At 44.6% G+C, this 20,867-nt stretch overlaps 1 protein-coding gene and 1 long non-coding RNA gene across 5 annotated transcripts in view; one reads left to right on the top strand and one right to left on the bottom strand.

The window, feature by feature from the left end:
* The window catches only part of LOC139061113 (uncharacterized), a 705,274-nt gene that overhangs the window by 4,958 nt on the left and 679,449 nt on the right, over positions 1 to 20,867 (top strand). For 2 of the 3 annotated variants that reach the window (XR_011515177.1, XR_011515179.1), the window contains exons 2-3: positions 6,786 to 6,865; positions 9,212 to 9,281. This is a non-coding gene — a long non-coding RNA (uncharacterized lncRNA). The remainder of the gene's footprint in view (positions 1 to 6,785; positions 6,866 to 9,211; positions 9,282 to 20,867) is intronic. The other variant, XR_011515178.1, reaches the window with a different exon arrangement.
* The window catches only part of LOC139061112 (glycine receptor subunit alpha-3-like), a 90,285-nt gene that overhangs the window by 15,323 nt on the left and 54,095 nt on the right, over positions 1 to 20,867 (bottom strand). The window contains exon 2 of one of the 2 annotated variants that reach the window (XM_070540658.1): positions 6,394 to 6,542. In XM_070540658.1, the coding sequence (XP_070396759.1) occupies positions 6,394 to 6,485 (92 nt within the window). In that variant the 5' untranslated portion in view covers positions 6,486 to 6,542. Of the gene's footprint in view, positions 1 to 3,446; positions 3,534 to 6,393; positions 6,543 to 20,867 lie in introns of those variants that run through there. The other variant, XM_070540659.1, reaches the window with a different exon arrangement.

Genomic DNA, 20,867 nt, shown 5'->3' with positions numbered 1-20,867 from the left:
CAGCGCAGGTGGGACTTTAAACTTTCGTTTTCAACTTGCTTTGGCGCTCTAAAGGCTGCCGACGCGGCTGCTGTGTCCCCGTGATCCCACATACCACGTCACGCCGACGGCGGCGCCAGCTGTTCTTGTGTTGGAGCTCGCCCCCAATGCTTTCGAAACGCTGCAGACACCTGAACACGTAGATCCCCAGTTTTCAGCGCTGTTTCACAAACGCCGTAGCTACTTTGACATTGCTCTTTGTTTGCTTGATAGCGCGATGCTCTAGCGCTGAAAACAGGTGTCAACGACGGTACAACGCAGCTTCTGCAAAAGGGCTGGCTCATTCTAGCCCTTGAGCTTCGTTCCACCGTTTGTGAGCTTTTTCTGCTGGCAGATCTCAAGCTATTCAGAAGTTGAGGTAGCGCCGCCTCAGTCAGATAGATTTTGTGCTAATCAGTGGTCATCATGGAAATATGCTCCATCTGGTTTATGTAACAATCGAAATACGTGGTTCACATATGGGCGAAACGAATCACGAGTACGGTGGAGCTCCATTTTCAATATGAGACATTAAGAAGCCAACAGACCGTCAAGGCAAGGCAAACTTTTCTTGGCTTCAATGTAGGCTAGCTTCACGTGGTTGCCTACATTCATCGCACAGCGAGGGTCTCAACACTGGCTCTAGCGATGCCTCGAAATAGCATGCGACGAGTTTATGGCTAGTAGCTAGTTGCGTGCTTATAATGTCATGTACTACTGCACGTGATGCCTGCGGTTGTGATGACGTCGCACATCCACCGCCAATGAGGGGAGCGGCGTTGGCAACTCCATCGGGACAATGTTTCATACACGCCCACTACAAAAGAAATAATAAAGGTTGCACGGAGGAACACCACTTTCGTTTCAATTTTTCTTTTTGGGGAATGTGAAGTTGATAAGTATTTCAGCCTTCTAGATTCGGCATTTAAACGTCGAAGAATGTCCCCTTCTTTTGGCTTTGTTATCTATTGGCGTCATGTAAGTGTTTTAAATTTGTGTTCAGGCTGATTCGGTTGATAATTGAAGCCGACGAACAGACATTTGTCTTCATTACAGAAATCACTCTTGCGCTTGCTTGTTTTGGCCGAATGCCGAGGGCGAAAAATACGATACCAGAAAAAAGAAAGCGAGTATACATCCACATCCATTTTAGTACTGTAACCTCATACTTTTCCTACATCACCGTTTGACACGCGGGACGATCTTTCAAAGCAAAACGACCTCTTAACGAGGGGATGCGCAAGTCTCGAAGCTTATACAGGTAGTAAATGTTCGGAGCTTATAGACATTTTGTTTCGACAAAGTATGCTCATAAGGCTCAACGAAATATGCAATGCATTATAGCGCAACAAACTATGTAGCACAAAACATACATGAGGCAATTCGTGCCCAGTTCGTGTCTGTGCCTTCGTTTATCTCTGTATATTGATTGCTGCGCATATTTTTTTACTGTCAACGTAAGCTCTGGAAGATTTCTTCGTTAAGCCGCTTTGCCAAAGCTGATCGGTTCATTCTCATTCCCAACAAAGTCACGGTGCTAAATATTCTGCCGTCGTTTAGTATTACCCTTGGGACAGGCATTTTTGCGAGATTATCAGACGACGTCTTTAAACGTACGTCGTAGAAGCTGACCTTAGATTTCGAGGCAGGCGCAATGCCGTCACAGACTTCATGCAAGTGCTCCTGATGTGACATAGTCATGTCAAACGGGCAGGACATATCAGTTCGAGAAAGAGTGATCCTACATGTCTATTCACTTCATGAACAGACATGATCATGACATTTCTGGCACCATTTTATGCATATCCGGGTGCTTTCAGCGTTAAGCGTGTTAAATTGGTGTTAACACTAGTAAAAAGTCGAATTACTTTAGCATACACTAAAGAGGATGAACGCGAATGCCTGCCTGGTCGCGACACCTTCATTAAATTACTTTGTCATTCTGATTCGAATGCGTTGTCATTTCCTATTACTTGTGTTCTCTTGTCTTTCACTTTACTTGTTCTCTTATTCGGTCGCCTAGATATCGCCACTGGTTCTGCGTGCTTAATAGCACGGTATAATGGTCGGGACAAGTCTATGTAGACCATTACGACACATAAGCAAATTCATCGAATGATCTTTTCTTTTATTTTAACACTTTCATCGACGAAAGTAGCTACCTTGGGCTTGTATATATGGTGCCTTCTACTTTCTTGTAGCGCAGGGACAGGAGACGGCGAATTAGACAAACGCACAGCACTAACTATCACAGGTTTAATTCCAGTTCTCGCAGGCGTAGTTATACTCCTCAATACGTCATAAGACACCTGTACATTGCTCAGAAAATATGAACAAAACCGGGAAGGCGCACGGAGACACTTTTATGACCACACTAATATTTAGAATGGTGTTCATTGAACACGAATAGCATAACCGAACTCTTTTATCGATAAAGAAATTGATGGTCTACTGGCACATGGGCTTGAATTTTGGTGCCATAACGCCGGACGGTCGTCAGAGTTTTTGACCCATGAGTAATCTAAGGCTTTCCTCCTAATAACAAAAAAAGCACTATAGTCCATGAACGCGGCGGACATAATTATACAAAAAGCGTTCGCGAGCGTATTGTCCTCGCGAGGAATCGTCCACTAATATGGGCACTACTCAAAACTAAAAATCTGCAGACAGTCGTTGCCACCCACATCACTGCGAACGCAGTCAACCATTATTACCACCGCGCCGATCATTTTGCACCCCTTCACCTATTTATGGAACGTGCGAGCACTCATTGAACCATGCCAACACATGCCTGCTTTACAACCACAACCGCAATAAGAAAATAAAACTCTCCCTAAAGTGGAATATGCAGCGATCTCATAGCACGCTCAGTCGTGAGTCTTTAGAGCTTGTCGGTGATTATATGCGAACGATCCGGTCTTATTAGGACTAACGGCTAACCAGCTGCGATTGCCTGGGAGCTCTTTCGGCTAGTTGACTGTCAATCGCGGGTTTAGAGGGCTGTATATTAGTCCCACTCGCTTCGCGTTGATTTTTGTTTTGTATTTTCATTTGTGATGACACCTACCTCGTCGCAATCGTCGTGACGCGTTCCACTACATAGGACGATGTTCATAGTTCCAGTCCCATTCCTGACAGCCAAACCTTCGAAGGACTGCATCGATACGCAGTAATGAGCCACTGCCAGTCTAATAAAAGCAGTATTACGAAACGTGAAGCACAAAGGAAAAACTGGGAAGACAGGACGGACACTGGCTTGCGTTTCCGACGTCCGTGCCGTCTTCCCCGTTTCGATGCGAAAGCATCGTATGGCCCGTTGAGCGAAAAAGCCGGCGTCAGTAGCCGTGAAATGGCACCTAAATTCGAATTGGCTATGACGTCACGTCACGTGCGCGCTTCGACGAATCAACGTGGGCGAAAGGGAACACCTGCTGCCCCACTTGTATGCCAGGTGTTGCGTGAATGGAGAAGGCACTGCCGCGATGCCAGGTCGCCCTCGCTCTCCGAAGTCTGTGTTATCCGTGTGTTTCTTGTCCGAGCAACGTCTGGTGGGAGCTGGCGTGAGGAATAGCGGCAGCAGCAGTGAGCGAAGGGACCTCCGCGCTGTCTGTCGCTTCAATGCAATCTCAGCAGCGAGAAGACAGCGCACGGCCCACCGAGACTGTGTCGCCAAAGCAGATCGCTTTGAAAATAAAGCCCGCGCGACCGCGCACGACTGAAGTACAGCGTCCCGCTCACTCCCCTCCCCCTGTGCCATCTGCGCGACGGAATACAGTGCCCTGCCTCGCCTTGCGCGCGCGAGATTAGGCTGCCATCATCGCGTCACCGTCGCACACTTTCCCTCGCGCACACAGCGTACGGTGCGTGATGACAATGTTATCACGAGACGAACCCGGTACGCATGCATCGCAAAGGAAACCTGTAGCAACTGGCAGAGGAGGTCAACCCAGCGCGCCTCCACCTACCTTCCTCCTCCGCTACCCTTCGCCTCGTTTTTCCTATCCCAATTCGCTCAGCGTTTCCGATACATTACTCTAGATGGGGTTACTTAACCTGGCGCGCGATTCGCTTCCCCTGCAGGTGCCTGGCTCGTTCGCTTGCTTCGCGGCTTAGGACAGACGCCGTCAATTTCACGAGCTGGCCAGATACGTTTGCGCATAATGAAAAACAAGCGTGGAGCAGGGGCAAACGCAGAAGAGTCCCTTTCATCGCGCTATCTCGGTCTGCTCGGTGTGCCTGCGTGCCATCTCATTGTTTTTCAAAAGTGCCAGAGCGCGTGCCCAAGCCTTTCGCCCCCGGGAGCAACAGGCCGTGCTTCTCTGCGCTGGCTGCCCGCACCCGATAAGCGGTAACGACGAAAAAATATATACATATATTTATATATAGAAACTCCCGCTTAGCGAGAGGGCGCGCGCGGGTTGAACTATAAGGCGAGTTGGTATAGTCGTTCGTTCTCGTCCTCCCTTTCGCGCATTGCTCTGCGGCGTTCACCACTCATTCATACAGCAGTGTCCGCGGCCCGGGGTTCAGCGGAGAACAAACAAAGCCTCGAAGGCACGGACGCTCTACGCTCGCACGTTTCGCGTGATAAAGTGGCGGAGCTACTTGAACGACCAAAAAACGCGATGTGTAAACGCGATGTGCAAACGCGACAGGCAATAAGAAAAGAAAAAGTGCCCAAAACGAAACGCTTTCGGCTGGATTTCTTTTTTTTTTCTTTTCGCCCGCGCTTGGCGTGCGAGGCCAAGAGCGTGTTGTGAGCCGAGAAGATTCGTAGCGCGTACAGCACGATACGTGGAAAGTGGACACGCTTCGCTCAAGGAAAGGGCTTTGAATTTGCTATCTCTGTAACGAACTTGCGCTCTGCTGGGGTTAGGGATGCTTAATTACTCCATTACTGATTAATTGTCCTAAAAGCTAATAAGAACAGGCTTCGCATGGTGATTCGTTAAACTATGTTTCTGGTGCAGTATTTGAAGGCGTTTAAAAACAAAACAAAGCAAACGCGTTCCTCAATTAAGACTTGCGGGAAATTGGGACGCTGTGAAGTGGAAGAGCTGTGGGGCTTTCCGACGTAGGGCGTAAGGAAAGCGGCCTTGGCGTAGGGCTCGTTTTTCTTGCGATGGAACTCGAGTGACGCACTTTTCAGTAGGTCGCAGATCGTCCACAAATCAGCCTGGGAATGAACGTTTCTTCTAATGAGACTCACGTACAGCTATAAAATCTTACGCGTGCCGTCCGGTGAGCTCTGAATGCGTGAAAGTATTTTTTCTATTGTGATTAAGGTTAACACGCAAACCTGCGCCCCCCGAAAAAAGACACAAACAAGAAACAATTATCGCAAAAACAGAGAGCCACATTTTTCAGCTGTAGGAACAACGCGCAAACGTTTAATAACCGCGTTTGTTGTACTACAAAATAACATGCTTTCGTAAATAAACTCGTATGATTGCAAGAGTGTGGCATTCTTTTTAATTGTCTTTTTTTTAATCTAACACAGAACCTGTGATACCTGCACATGGGCGGCGACTGTAATGGCTTCAATGCCCCTTGAATGCTCTGTGAAAACGTGTGCCTTGAAAGGATGATTCACTTCATCCGTGCATTGAGGCACGTAAATGTACCTGTTCGCTATACCTTGGTCGTTACACAGCACTAATGCCATATTTCCAGCGAATAACGGCTAGTTTTACAAGTCCTTGACTAAAATTTTGGCATAATGCCGCATGAAATTTAGGACTAAGTGTGCAAATACGCATATTATTAGCAGGGCATACGCTTACGAAGTTGCTTAGACTTAAGAAGGTTCTGACGGCGCAAAGTTAAAATCAACGGAAGAAATAAGAGGAGAGAAACAGAGCGCCAAAACATTGCGCCATACGTCCTTCATAAGCTGTGCACCACCTGCCCGAACTTCATACTCTGATAGACAAAGGCTTAGTTATTTCAATTTTCACAAGATTTGGTGTTGTTGAAGTTCGGGCGACATTTTAAAATATTTTTTTTAAACATGCCAACTGAAATACACTGGCACATTGCGGGGAAGTTTGGCATAATGCCGAAGAAGCAATGTTCGGAATTCATGGTGATAAATGGGCTCTCTTTCAAATTACGAATTATACTGAAACATCGTTTACACTGTTCACCTCTCTTCTTGCTCTATTGTTCAAGCTTGTAGCGTTTCATGTGATATTGTAATGTCGTGTAATTTCATTACTTCTACGTCGGCATCATCACAACTGCAATGCGACTCTATTTCCTCTGTTTACTTCTATTTTAAGAGAGAGAAAAATGCTCTGAGAAAGAGCAAATGCTATAACGAACGCATGTTCTTAAGATTCAGAGACAGCATAGTAGAGCGTCAGAGATACGTACGCCGAGACGTAGCTTGCTGCTGATGCTGCTGCTGCTGCGGCGATGAACAGTGCGACTGTCACGTTCCAAGGGAAGCGACCAGGGCGGCTCATGTCTCTCGACAGGGGGCCGCATGTGGCTTGGCCCGCGCTCTGGAACTTGGCCTCATCCTGGGAGAGAGAGAGAAATAAATATATTTATTTATTTCTAAAATAAGTAAATAAATCACTCATACGTTTGCTAAATAAATAATTCATAGATTCCAGGGGCGTGAGTACATGTGTGTGGGTTTGTCTGTTTGTGTGTCTGCGTACGCGCGCGGTACTGTTTGCACAGGAAATGCGAATGGACGTCACGACAAACGCTTGCATTGCAAATTTTCTTGAACGCTTTGTGGTTTCGTTGACACCCAGGGTAATGCGGCTTCCAGAAAATCCGAAAGCCATTTGGGGACCATTGTGGGGATCCACTGTTTTCGCTCCGTTTTTGATGGGTATGTTTCCGCATTTCTAGAATTTGGAGTATTAGCGTGTATTTGTCGCTTCAATGCGGCAGAAAGTGCCCGATTCATTTGTTCGAGCGTATAGGCTTCGTGAATTCAAAAGAAGTCACAGAGGGAGTACAAGCTGTCGTTTTGAAAAGAGCCATACTTAGGGCAAGAAAGTTTTAATGCCATAAATTCAAAATATTGATGTTTTGCATAACGTTTCAAAAACAAACATCCATCCAATTTGCACAAATTAGGTATGCTGAGGCCGTTCGGCTCGACGTAGGTCACAGGATCAACATAGTCATGCACAAATCTGGAACCAAAGACTATTGGCCCCACAAGAATACATGTAGCACTCGCAGCTGTACAACCCGTAAGTACTAGTGTCCTGTCTGTCATTAATGTTCTAGCGTAATAATCAATCCGCTTTACCTGTAGCATAATTCATTAATTACAAAAAAGTTAGGTTGGAACAAACAGCGTTTCAAGTCCGATATTGGCTACATCTTGTGACCGAAAGAAAAATAAAGCTACAGAATGCATCACTTAGACAGAATTCATGACATAAAGGAATAGAGGTATATATCACAGCAACAAATTTCTCAAGACGGCCTAATTGAATATGTCAGATTATAACGTAGCTAAGCCTTAATAAGGGATTACAAGACAGGAATATATAATTCTACAATCCAGATGAAAAGAAGACCTGATTCTTCGTTATTAAAGACTGGGTCAGAATAAATGGCCTGCAAGCTATAAATTTCTCCAAGCACTCGCTTCAGTTGCGCGGAACAAGACATAATAGAAATACCGGATGTTTAAATCCCGTCCAGCGTGTAAATTGAAATGCGGTGACATGGCGCAGTCTAACGAGGGTTTGAAAGGCGATGCTGTTCTGGTGCTTTGATATCCCAGACAAATATTACACGTATGACTATCTTCCAACATCCAAAAAAATTTTATCAGCGTTTATCATTACCTGGCTTTTACAGTCGGGATAGAAGTAGTTCATCGTGCGATGCTTCCAATGTGCCACTTTTGATCCCTATGTACCACCTAGGGATGGAATCCGTCAAAATTTATGAGTGCTCACGAAAATATGAAGCGGTTTGCGTAACTAAATAAGCATCAGGTATTTTCTGCCTGCATAAGAAAGGTGCGTATCATGAAGCAAGCAGTGTTTCACCTGTGAAATGGAACATGAATAAGTAAGTGGAAGGTATTGGATGTTGCTCAGCACTAAACGAAATGAAGTAATCAAACAGTGGGACTCAGTCTAAAAAGCACATTGTAAAAACGAGGTGCTGGAGCCTAATTTAAAATGACTTTAGGAAACATTTAGGATTTGTTCTGCGCCTCCGCAGACGTTGTTACGACTTTGCACCGCTGCACCACTATTACGACTTTGTGGTGCCGTAGCGCTCGTCACCCGTTTTGTGACAGAGCGTTGGTAGCGAAGACTCCGAGCCAGGCGTCGATGAGAATAACGAAAGGGATTTTATACATTATATAAAGGTCATTGTACAGGACAAGATCGGATCGGCACTGGGGCCGAGAGCTCACACAAACGCGACTGTTCCCGCACGGCGACGTCCGGCGAAAACGCGTGACACATCTCACCCCAGTCGGGAGCGACACTGTCTCCCGGTGGGTCGGCGGATCCTGTTTTTCAGGCGGCGTGTCGCGTCTTTTATAATCCCCGAGGAACCATTGTCATTCAAACGGCCCAATGCAAAGTCAGCACTCGGCGGTCGTCCGAGAGGTCCAACCAGCGACCGCACTGGCCACCCGGTTCAAAGTTCGCGCGCGCGGTGACCTCCATGCAAAAGGAGGTGCGGCGCCGGGCTGTCTGGCACTCGCTGACACGTCCGAACACGCTGCTCGCCGAGGCTTCTCCCGCAGGACACCGCTGACTGACGGCTCAACATCTTGACTTGTGAAGGGAGAATTAGGGCGCTCCCAGGATAGATTCTGCATCTTGCAGATTCGGAATCCGGGCTTGTGGTAATGGCACAACAACGTTCAGTGTGTGCGAATGTTCCGAGCTGTGAAGAGTTTCACGCGTGGCTCATTCGAACTGTCAGCAATTCTGTTTGATTTTTGTTTCGAGTCTGGCGTCACATGACACTGTAGTGTGTCGCTTCATGCAAGGCGAGAAGGCTAGCCTTTGTGCACGCTTTCGAAACGAGGAGTGGGAAAGGAAAGAAAAGTGGCTTGTCTCGGAAGCGTCCTGGTTTCTTTCTAAAACATTGCCGATTCTTCCAATCATACCCACTTCAAACGGAATAAGCATTGTGCGTCTTTCCCTCAATCTTTCAGAAAATTTGACTGCATACCCTTTCTTTTCAGTTTCGCCCCATCATGCAACACCAGAATTCGGCTTCGTGCAAGGCAAGTCAAAGAAGATTTGACTCTAAATGTAAGTCTTGTTAATAAACACGCAGCGCGGTGGAAGCGGGAAAATGCTACACCTATTACAGACAGCCACCACTTCAGCTGCGAATATTCCTGCGCACGCATTTGCACGAGAAAGTGCGCTAACAGAATGTGCGGGTACCGGCTGCTGGCAGCCGGCACCGAAGTGGACACTCTGTGAGTTAGGATGAATGCGTGAGATATATTGGGTTTCCTCGCGAATCCGGTGACACTGAAGCACTTCTGGCTCTGCTTTTCGGGTCGGCGGATTCGCCTGGCTCTCACTTCATGCTCTGGCGGTGGGTGTGCTTGTTGTTCCCCCGTGCAGTTTTAAGCTTTGATGTACTAGACTGTCAAGCCGTGTTACCTCACACGAGCGTTGCGTTTAGGTTTTTGCCATGTTATGGCCGTGGCTTTATCTGCAATCCCGTTTCTGCCACCGGTAAGCTTGCCACAGTACCTTGATGCTTAAAACTAACCGCGTGAAACTTAGCCAAACGGTTAAAAAAGTGGACAGCCCTGCACGAATATATATATATATATATATAAATAAATATATATATATATATATATATATATATATATATATATATATATATATATATATATATATATATATATATATATATATATATATATATATATATATATATATATATATATATATATACTGTTGTGGCGGAGAACAACGCACACTCGCTCCGTTGGTACAGCACAAATGAAGAAACACGTCTGGCCCACCAGCTGAAACGTTGGACAGTAAGAAAGAACGCGTGTATATATGTGTGTGACCGTATGATTCAGTGCGTTGCAAAAAATATTAAGAAAATAAACTGCCCCAAATTCTTTCGCTGAACGCCGCTTCGTCAAAACCTGCACATTGTAGTACTAGCGCCCCAAATACATGCCGATATAGGATAAGTTGGAACTTATAACATTTCGTCTTTTGTGTCTGGACTTGTTCATGTAAAGGTATTGTGAATTCAATGATGACGAGAAAGGAAGCCCTAACAAACGCAACAATGATGTGGCAAAACGTGCTTACTGCGTTGACTGTAGGCAAGGCGCAATTTAAGACACACCTATGCTATTATGCTTTCTGGAAAAAAATATTAATCTTGTTTTTCAAGTTGACCCCCTACCGACCAGCAATTTCACACGGTCATTTGCCCAAGCAGGGTTAGGCTGTATCGCCACTCAACTTATGTTTATAATGGGGTGATTATAGGCGTTAGCAAATACCTACAATGGGCGAATGCAATGAAGCCGGAAGTTTCAACATCTGTTGCTTATATTAAACACATTTAAACACAAGTTGGCTGTACAGAACAAAACAGTACTTTTCTTGGTGTGAACGATGCCCGACGGCATGTTCTGTGGCGCTGCAAATACACTGCAGCCGTAGCGCGGATGATAAAGTGTGTGCCGGTAAATACTCACTTGAATTGCGCGCCGTTCGGCTTCGTTATTCGTTACATTTTTCACAAGCATGACTCATTCTAGTCAATGTTATCCAGAGAGAAATGAACTCTGAATGCCGAGAAATCGTTTTCCGCTGGCTTAGCCTTCTTGATTTGTAGGGGACGTGACTTCCTAGTGAAAGCAGTTATCGGAACATGCGTGTGTTTTTTTTAACCGCGGTAGCTGATAGAGAAGGTATAAGGTTTAACGCCACCTTAACCTGAGCTACAACTGCAAAAAAAAAGAGAAAAAAAATGGTGGTGTGGTTGGTTTCCGTAGTGGACAATAAAAAACGCGGAGCCCACGGAACGCCGAGGAGACAAATGCCAGACCTGCGACGGTCGTTGAGACGAGAAGTTGAGAGTGCATCTGGTTGGCTTTCCCTGTTTACCTTCTTCACGAAAGATCAATATTCAATCAGGCAGCCGAGACGGTCCCATGAGATGGCGCGTGATTTTTCTGTTTCGGAGTGCGTTCCCATGCACGTCTCTATGCAGCACATGCCGCAACGGACACCGTAATCTTCGTTTGTTTTTTCGGAACTCTCCGGGTGTCCTGTTTTGGCGTTTGCCGTGTTTCTTGCAACGTGATGATCACTGCAAGATACGCGCCTTCTTCGCTCCTTTTTTGCTTAGTTTATCTTTAGACTGTCATTCGGAAGTCAACTTTTGGAATCGTTGTTTTCTGTTGAAGTTGCCAGCCATTGCGAAACTTGGTGTAGGTATCTTGATCCGTGGATGTCATACAAGGTCTGTGGTTTGCAGTGTTCCTCTGTGAAACGAAGTCAAGTAAAAAGATAGCTTATTTCAGTCGCGATCGAAGAAAGCTTTCAGCATCCTAACCGCCAAATTTCGCAACATCGGAACGGAGAATCGTATGATGTTATGGTTCAGGAGAGAAGGAAAAAAAAACCAAACAAACGAAACTTAGCAACTGCTGTGGTTTGTAAGAGTCTTCCGCTGTTACATAAATGGGTTAAAAACCATTTATGTAACAGCGGAAGACTCTTACAACGGATATCGCCGTTATCTCAAGAACACCGTCTTGAGATAAATGCACTCAATGTCGATCCTAATCGTCCATTACAGTACTGCGTGTTTAGGCCACAGAAACGGAGCTACAGACGCTGCCACAGTCGCTATATGCGCAGCGGGAAACTATCCACAGTTTAGCCGACGTGAGTGTTGGGCCACAACGCAGTTGATCAATCTACGAAACTTCGGACACTAACACTTACGTTACACCACATTTGGTTCGTTTTATGTCATTCAAAAATGCTCAGCTGACCTGCACAGTCTGGCAAAGACGTATGTGTGGCCGACATGTAGAAACAGTATAGATCTACAAGGTCCTCTTTCCGCGGTAATACTACCTTATAAAGGCGCAAGAGCAGCTAAAAGAGTGAATGTGTTTGCTGGATGCATGTCTTTGTTTGTCTGACTGTTGGATGACCGTTACTGTAGTGCTTTGCTTATTTCTCCGCATGATTTCCGAATATAAAAAAGAACAAGAAAAGTGGCGCGGTAAGGCAGTGGCTAGCTGCGTCCACCTCTTAGTCGCATATTGCCACAGAGGCATGGGTTCAAATCGTAAAGGTTAAAGTACTAGAGCGCAAGTGCTTATTTCACAATGCAGGTAACACGTCGTTCATAATTGTTTGGGTACGAATAACGCCAACGCACTTGGTGGTCTTAACTTGCGGTCGCAAGACTGAGATTTCGATTCAAGGTACATTGGGGATTTCGACAAGAAATTAGACAAAAATACAAGAAAGAAAGAAACAAGGAATGAAAGAAAGAAGTTTAAAAGGAACATCAACTCAAAAGAAGTCATCACGCTTACACCGGTTCGGAGATATTCACTCCCAAAAATTTGCGACAATGAACATGGGCGTTTCAGTTATCTTTGTGCTTTAGTATGTATAAAATTGCGTTTTGTTAAGAAACTAAGTGGAACGACCGCGCATTCTTACAGCAACTTTCGCGGCGCATCTCTCGAAGCCGGTGTCATCCCCAATTTGTTCCAGGTGGATAAGCCTATAGCGAACTCACCAGCTACAATTAATAAATTACGTGAGGTGGCGTGAAGTAATCAGTTAAATACTTAAGACTAAAATTTCGCTAAATGATGTAACTTTATATATTGTGAAAATAATGTTAAAATTTAAAAATGCGCTATCCGAAGAAGGCAACCTCTTTAGAATGTTTGTGTAACTGAAAAAAGAAACATCTGACATACGCGTCTTTCTAACACAGCACAAAAGCGTGCTCGAACTTTGCTTCGGCTATGGCTGCCTAATGAAGGACTGGGTATCGCAGTACTGCATCTGAGGACTAGGGCATTGACTTCTGCTTATGCACAAATAAAGAAGTGTAGCTTCCATGCACACACACAAAATTACCTCAGGCATGACATCATGGCTAGCCTGTCTGGTTTCTGAGTACACCCTGCAGAGCAGACCTAATGATAGGTACGTGAATCTCGAGAAACATTTCGATAACCGCAACTGAATGCGAAATAATAGCATATTCGGTAACCTTCACGCTCCTCTGGTTTCACACGATTAACCGCGTAATAAAACTGCAAACGGCGCTAATTTAGAAGCCATGGTCGGATTCGTCGTTCCGTTAGTTGCACGATTTGTTCTCACGAAAGATATGCTCCTCTCATCTTCGGATCACCGTGAGGAATAAAAAAAAAAATAGAAAGGCAACGTGATAAAGAAGAATAACACCGAAGGTCATTATCCTTAACCTGCTGTCGTAATGGGAGGATTGAAATATGGCGTTATTATAATGCGGCTCAGGAACGGGCGCCAGCTGGGTGATCTTTTTGCAAGCTTTTTTTCTTCAGAATTACCTCTTTATTTTTCCAACTAAAAAACGCGTTTAATTTTTTTTCTGTCTCTCGCTTGAATCATTTCTCCAGGAGCCCATTTTCTCGCATATTTAGACTTCCTTTCTTAATATGCTTTTCTTTATTTTCAGGACGAGATTACTTAACATCCTAATTTGTCGCTCCTGCGCTTAGACAAACGACTCACGATCGTTCAAGGTTGTTGTTATTTTCACGCGTAAGCTTAGTGAAGGCTGCGAGTAACTTTGCGAAACTGCCCATTAAGCCGAAGTCGCTGCGCTTGTATGCGTCACCAACGTGCGAAATAAATCTTCGCGAAGCCTCCCCGGTTTAGCTCACGTTTGTAGACCGAGACAAGCAGCGTGTGCCTGCAGCCGCTCGCCTTCCCGATGATCCGCAATTTAATAATGGCGCGATCAAGTAGCACAAATTGGCCACATAAGCGGGGCCGCTGTGTTCATCTTTAGCGAGATGCTTCGCGAAGCGTGGGTCCAGGCTATACGTTTTTTCAACTAATGTCCCGGTTGAGAGGCGGTCTTAAAGCTATCGTAACGCCCGATATCACCTTTCGAAATTTGCCAGTCAGAAAAGCGAAAGAAACCCAAGATTTCTGAAATTTATGTCTGTTTTTTTTTTCTCGAGAAGGCTTAACTGCATTTTCACGGAATAGTTGTGATGTTAAGTACCAGGAATAAGTACATTTTGTAATATGTGGCTTAAAACAAAAAACTTAAAACGTGGTCAATAGTGAACCACTTAAACGTAAATGTTAATAAGACGAAAGCTGTAATATTTAGGCCTAAATCGAGGCAGCTAAATTCTCAGGTAAGCTTAATTTATGGTGGTGCACCAATACAAATCACAAAGAATATTAAAATTCTGGGTGTTAAATTTTCTCAGAGCATGCTATGGGATAGTCACATTGATGCTATTTTAAGTTAGCTCGAGCAGTCGGCATTATTTCCCATTACAGATCATATCTCCAGTATCATGTAAATATCGTGCTTTATAATGCCCCTGTTTTGCTGTCATCTTAATTACTGTTTCTTGGTCTGGGGCACAACCACGTATACAAATTTGCAAAAGATCTTTATACTTAAAAAAAGCTTATCAAAATACTTTTAATCTACCATACGACAGTCACATAGCAAGTTCTTTTCTCCAAAGCATAGATAATACCAGTATTCAATCTTTACAATTATAAGCTAGCGCTTGCATACCAGCGCGAACTAAAATATCATCTTGAATCTCTGCATGGATTGTCATTACTGGAAGAGAGCACGGTGTGTTACCCTACCCGTGATAAAGAGGAGTGGATTGTACCAACTTTTAGAGCCAACTACGTAATGTAAAAATTATCGTTCACACTTCCAACTCTAATAAACAACTATAAAAAATCTGGGTCTGACCTACTTAAAGTATCTAAACATGAATTACGACAGCTTCACTGCACACATTCTTAAAAACTCCAGCTGTATTCCTATAATGTGTATATTTATTCCTGTATTTATTAACTGCTTGATACCCTTTGTATTTATTATATTGATTTTTTTTCTATGTTTGTTTCCATTTTTTATTTATGCAATGACGCTGTTATTTTCGGCTCAGCAAAATTGCGAGGAGATTATATGTATATATTGAAGGGGCAGCGCAATAAGACGATTACAGAAGGCAGAAAACATACAAAACAGCACTGTTTGTGTTTCCTGCCTTCTGTCATGGTCTTATTGCGCTGCCCCTTCAAGACTATATGTATACTTGTGTGTGTCTTTCCCTGCTTTGCTGTTGTTGCCCTGTAGAGGGGGGCTGTGGGCATTTCTCAAGTTGCCGTTTGCGAGCAGCTTTTACCCACAACCTCCTCCATCATCCCGATGCAAATAAAGATTCTTCTTCTTCTTCTTCTTCTTCTTCTTCTTCTTCTTCTTCTTCTTCTTCTTCTTCTTCTTCTTCTTCTTCTTCTTCTTCTTATTATTATTATTATTATTATTATTATTATTATTATTATTATTATTATTATTATTATTATTATTATAAGATGACCCCTGCTGAGTTGGAATTCTCACTATTTGGGCCTCTCGAGAAGGCATGGAGTCTGTTCTTTTTCTCTTTCCTCGGTAAGCCTAATTTGAGCAAATAATTTGTTCTAACGGCGTATAATGTGTTTGTTAACGTTAGCCAAGCATTTCAATTAATAAAAAAAAGGTTTTCCAACATACAGTGCAATCTACCGTGTCCAGTCGTCAGAGCCCTGACGACCGATCACCGCAGGTTGTAAAATTATACCGTGCATCGTGCTTTCTGAATTTCTTTTTTTTTTTCGCAGAATACCTTGGCTAACGTTAGCTGGAACACCGTGAATATTATGGTACGAAGCCACCGCATGACTGTCCACGTAAGCGTATGGGTCAGATATAGTAGCTTGTCGACACGTACTTCCGCAAATTGCTGGCTTGAATCTCTTCATGTGCGGCCTACGTGTTCATTTCGTTTTGTGTGTGTGTGTGTGTGTGTGTGTGTGTGTGTGTGTGTGTGTGTGTGTGTGTGTGCGTGTGTGTGTGTGTGTGTGTGTGACATCATTTGGGAAAACGTTATTTTATTTATCATTGTCCTACTAACAAACACACACACGTGCTTTTGCAATATCGAACATTTGGAGCGCCAGAAAATTCGACACCTCGAATGTCTCTGTCTGTTCACCTAAAAGCGCGCAGCACTTCCAGATTTGTCTATAGACCACTTTCACGGCGATACTGTGGGCGCCATCATATCTGACCACGTGGTGACGTGTCCGTTGCTTGAGTCAGCTGCCTCTGTTGCCTCCGTGTTAACAATGGAAGTGCGTGAGGCCCGCGCGTGAGACCTGCGTGAGGCCCGTGCGTCTCAGCAAACCTCTGTTTCAGCGGATATCGCAGATGGTGGGTGGGTGAACGACGCAAAGCTTTCGCCACAGCTTCATAGAACATGTTCTTTCCCAGCTCATTACACTTTGTCCAAGAATTGCGAGTAGTGTATAGGGTGCTTTTAACAAAAGCGGTGCTAAAAAGTCTTCTGAACTCTGCAAGCTTTCAGCTCATGAATTAAATCAGGATCAGTATGTTTTGCCCTTAGTGCTTTATTGGTCAAGCACTCTGGAACAGTGGCTTGTCATCTTCCTGTCTCAGTAAAGTCCCTTGGTGCAGTCACTGCGTGATTGTTTTTTTTTTCTGTGGTCTCGCTCTTGGGTGTGCTCGCTTGCGATAGATTTGTTCTTGCAGAGCACAGGTGCTTGGAATGCAGATGTTCTGTATTTTCTTGTAACTTATAGCAAATACGTATTATCGCCATTCACATGCGTACTCTTTGGACCGTCACAAAATGTTCAGTTTAGATTATTCGTGTGCTGTTTGTGTTGTCGCCGTCACCAATGCTTCGGTCGGTATGTTTATTCAGGTGTGCGCCGTTTCGCTTATTCTTGATACATTGGCGATAGGGTGGGTGTAAGTTTGCGTGTGAGATGGCACATATGCGTGTGCATAACGTCTGAGAAAAGATGCCACGAAGTGGGGGGGGGGGGGCGCTACCCCCTATCTACGTAACGAACAGCACTCACTCTTGCCGACGTTGCGAGGTCACAGACCTTTCCTTCTAGGTTAGCAATGCGACTTTGATGGATAAGGGAATTTTTGTGCCCTTGGGGAAAGCCGTGAATCGCGAAGGGCTGGAAACACGGGTAGTCGTTGTGTATAGCAGCCACAGATGAACTTGATCAGGCAGATTCTTTCCCTTCCTTAATATGCCAGTCACTTTATTTTTGCACCCAAGCACAGCACGCATCTTCCCTCTACCCCTCCACATTTTGCTGCACCAGTGGAGCACAGTGTGTTGGCGAACGCCATGTTGCATTTCCGACACGTGATCGGGTAGAATCAGGACAGAAGTGGTAAAGGCTTCGTATTCTAGCACTTTCGCTGAGGCATCATGTGGCGCGCCGCCCTAAGCGCCATCTAGTTCGCCTACAGCAAACTGTTGCGGGAAAATGGTCCATAGACTGTGTGCAGCGCTTAGATTGCGGAACGAAAAAGAGATGGAGCCACCGGATCCGACGCCATATGACGCCTTCGGAGTGCAGCTTAATGACTAAGTCACCTGGAAAACGCAACAGGCTTGCGCCAACTGTAGTGACTGTATAGAATAACACACTGCACGTGAGAAGCAAGATGTGGCACGATAAACCTGAAAAAGTATGCGCCGACACTGTGTGATATGACCGTTTCCTGCTGTACCAAGAAAAGCGCAAGTTCGCGTGTTGTACGGACAGTGCCTTTTAGCAAATGAAGGGTTATCCGTCACACACGAGCGAATGCCTTTCCAAATTAGGCTACTAAACTGAAAATAAGAAAGTATGTACAGCTCCAACGTAATTGCGCTATGAACAGTTAGGAACTTTAGTGTGCTAGAAATTATTCAGTGTCAGCTCTCGCACACATTTGATGTCGCCACACGGTCGTGCTTTTAAACGTGCAATTTGCGTGCATACCGGACGCGAAATATTCGTTTAGTAGCGTCACCAAAGGAAAATATTAAGTCGAGCTCGATCATCACAATATTCGTCCAGAAGTCTATCATCGTCGTCTGTATGTCACTATATAAATCTTTGGCGTAGAAAATTGCCGTCGAAGTTTCCGCTACTGCTCCTCAATTTGAACCGAGCGTGCCAAAGCGGAGCACTTGACGTCGTTTTCACGCGACCACCCTCCATGCTGCTGTTTAGTCTTTCGTAGACGCTTTATTCCGCTCTGGATACGAAGCCTATTGCTTGGCGGGCGCCGATATTCAGCTTGCGTGAGCTGCTTTAAGAGAGTACTCGATTCTCATCTCTCCACATGATTTCCCAGATCTCTTTATAAACCAGTGTTTTCGTTTATCGTTTTCGAGGTCGTCGTTCTCCATTGAGAATTGATAACCATCTAAAACAATAAAAGCTTAAAACCATATATTTGATGCGTACCGGGCGTTCTATGAGAACGAACATCAAAATTTATATCACCGTGTAGACGAAAGAGAAAAGTGTTGAGGGTAATTGAAGAGTATGCGGAACGATTCATTTGCCACGTACTGAGCACCGCTGTCCGTCTAGGTCCAGCCACGTTGTAACAAAGTTGGTGCAGTCTGTTAACTATGGCCCAGTCAGCAAAAGAATTAGCCGCAAATGGAAGAACGAATTTGTTCACTTTGGACGATCTCGACCACTGGCGTACAATAACTCACGCATTGCAATTTTCGCGCGGTTCTAATATCACTAGATTTCCCGTCATAATTTATACGCTACTTCCACCTGGCACATCAGGATTAGCGCCGAAGTCGCATAGGAGTGCAAGTCAATGGATGGATTAAACGCCCCTAACCCGAATTATATTCGTTCCTTCAAACGTCCACATTTGCTAAGTTCCATTGCCCTAGCTTATTTTCTATATAAACACTGTGATCATTCCACAATTATCTCATAGATTCCCTGCGTACAAGTATCGGACTCCTAATTACAATAATGGTGCGGTATTCCTGTGCGAGAATAAATATGCAGACCAGATTGCTACTTAGTTCTTTTCACATGGAGTTTCATCAGCAATATTATGACCATGATGGCCGCCAATATGATCATCAGCCAACCCCCACTGCAGTATCAAGGCCTCTACCACTGATTTTTCCTCACACGTGCCATACGCTAACACGCATTGAAATCTTATAACAATGCCTAATCCTCCGATGTTCCAGAATTTATTTACCTTGTTTCAGCACCCGTTCCCCTGCTAAAATAGACTGCCGCCCATTTGCGATACGCATTGCATGACCCGCTCAATTCCACTGCTTTCTTTATTCTGAAATACGTTGACAGCTACCATGGCATATAGTCCCCAATCCAAGGAGCCACTTTTGCACAACACTAAGCCTATTGTTTCTTGTTCAATCGCTCTCCCCCCATATATTATATCCTGTAATTTATTTGTCGTCATCCTACTTCTTCACGGGCCCGTTGGTGCGGAATACACTGATTTCTATAGAACTTACCTTTCCAAGATATCGGTTAAATGTTGCGACGCAGCTGTCTGCAGCTGCTGGGTGCTTTTCTAGGCTGTTTGCAAAGACTGCAAGCAATTATAGGAACTCAATCATGAACCTTTTTTTTGTCCTGTTAAAACAACCTTTTTCTCAGAGCGTACCTTGCGCAATGTCTTTACTCCTCAAGGTACACTCGTCGTGTGGGTTTAATCAAAGCGCCTGTGTTCCACAGCTGCTGAGAACACACGCAAATAAAGTTTGAAAACGCGCTCTAATACCTTTTTCTTTACCTTCCAGTGCGAATAAGCTTTTGTTGTTTGTGTCAGCACATGAAGTTCTTAAAATTTCACCTCAGCCAGCGTAAGAGTTGCTAAAAAAAAGGAAGCTTTGTACGACGTGTTCAAGAACTTCGCAGCGACAGTTTTCAGACTCGAAACGGTGCAAGGCAACGCACTGAAGTGCAGGAATGAACAAAATGCGGCTTCTATCGGCGTGCATGTGAACGACAGAGCGATCTGCTGTATATATGTATTTGAACAAGGAAGATCAAATGTGAAGGCCCTGAATAGCATAGAAAGCGAAAGTGTGCACAGTAAATCGAAACCGAGCAAAGAGAGTCAGCTTGAATGGAAATAAAGAGATCGAAGGAAAATAAAGCATCAGCGCGATACACTGAAAGCCTGAGACAGTCGTTCATTCTTGTTCGGCCCGATGCTGTACTTGTAAATCCTGATTCTTTCGAACAAATACCTCCAGTGTCTGAGTGCCTAGAGTATGCGTGGAATTTCAACAAGAGACTCGGCTGAGCTGTTCGTCTTGATTAAGAGTCTGAGCCTTCTGCAAACACTGGTCGAAGCCCCCGCATGCTTTGGGCAGACGAGTTGTTTGAGGAGCTCCAATGATTTAAACGCAATAACAATTTTACAGATTTCGATCAAAGTAGTTAGCTAGAGCTTTGTCGTGGAGACATCAAACACAGTTGGGAAGGATCAGTGGACGTGTCGGTACCGCAGGAAACTCTAAAACGCACAGAGGGGCCACGAAGACCCGCATAATAGCGCTGTTGTCACACTGTTTGAATTCCCAAGAATGGATGGGCACAATTGGATGGAAACTGTTATGCAGCCATATAATTAACGTTTGTTTTTAATTTGATGCCAATTCTGAGAGTAGTCCTGCGTGCAACGTCGACCGCCATCTGCAATTTTCGGCATCTCCTGGTGCTGGAGGTTACATA

The sequence above is a fragment of the Dermacentor albipictus genome, chromosome 6, assembly GCF_038994185.2.
Source record: "Dermacentor albipictus isolate Rhodes 1998 colony chromosome 6, USDA_Dalb.pri_finalv2, whole genome shotgun sequence".
Lineage (NCBI taxonomy): Eukaryota > Metazoa > Arthropoda > Arachnida > Ixodida > Ixodidae > Dermacentor > Dermacentor albipictus.
The sequence above is the reverse complement of the archived record's forward strand: the minus strand, read 5'-3'. Positions and strand labels throughout refer to the sequence as shown.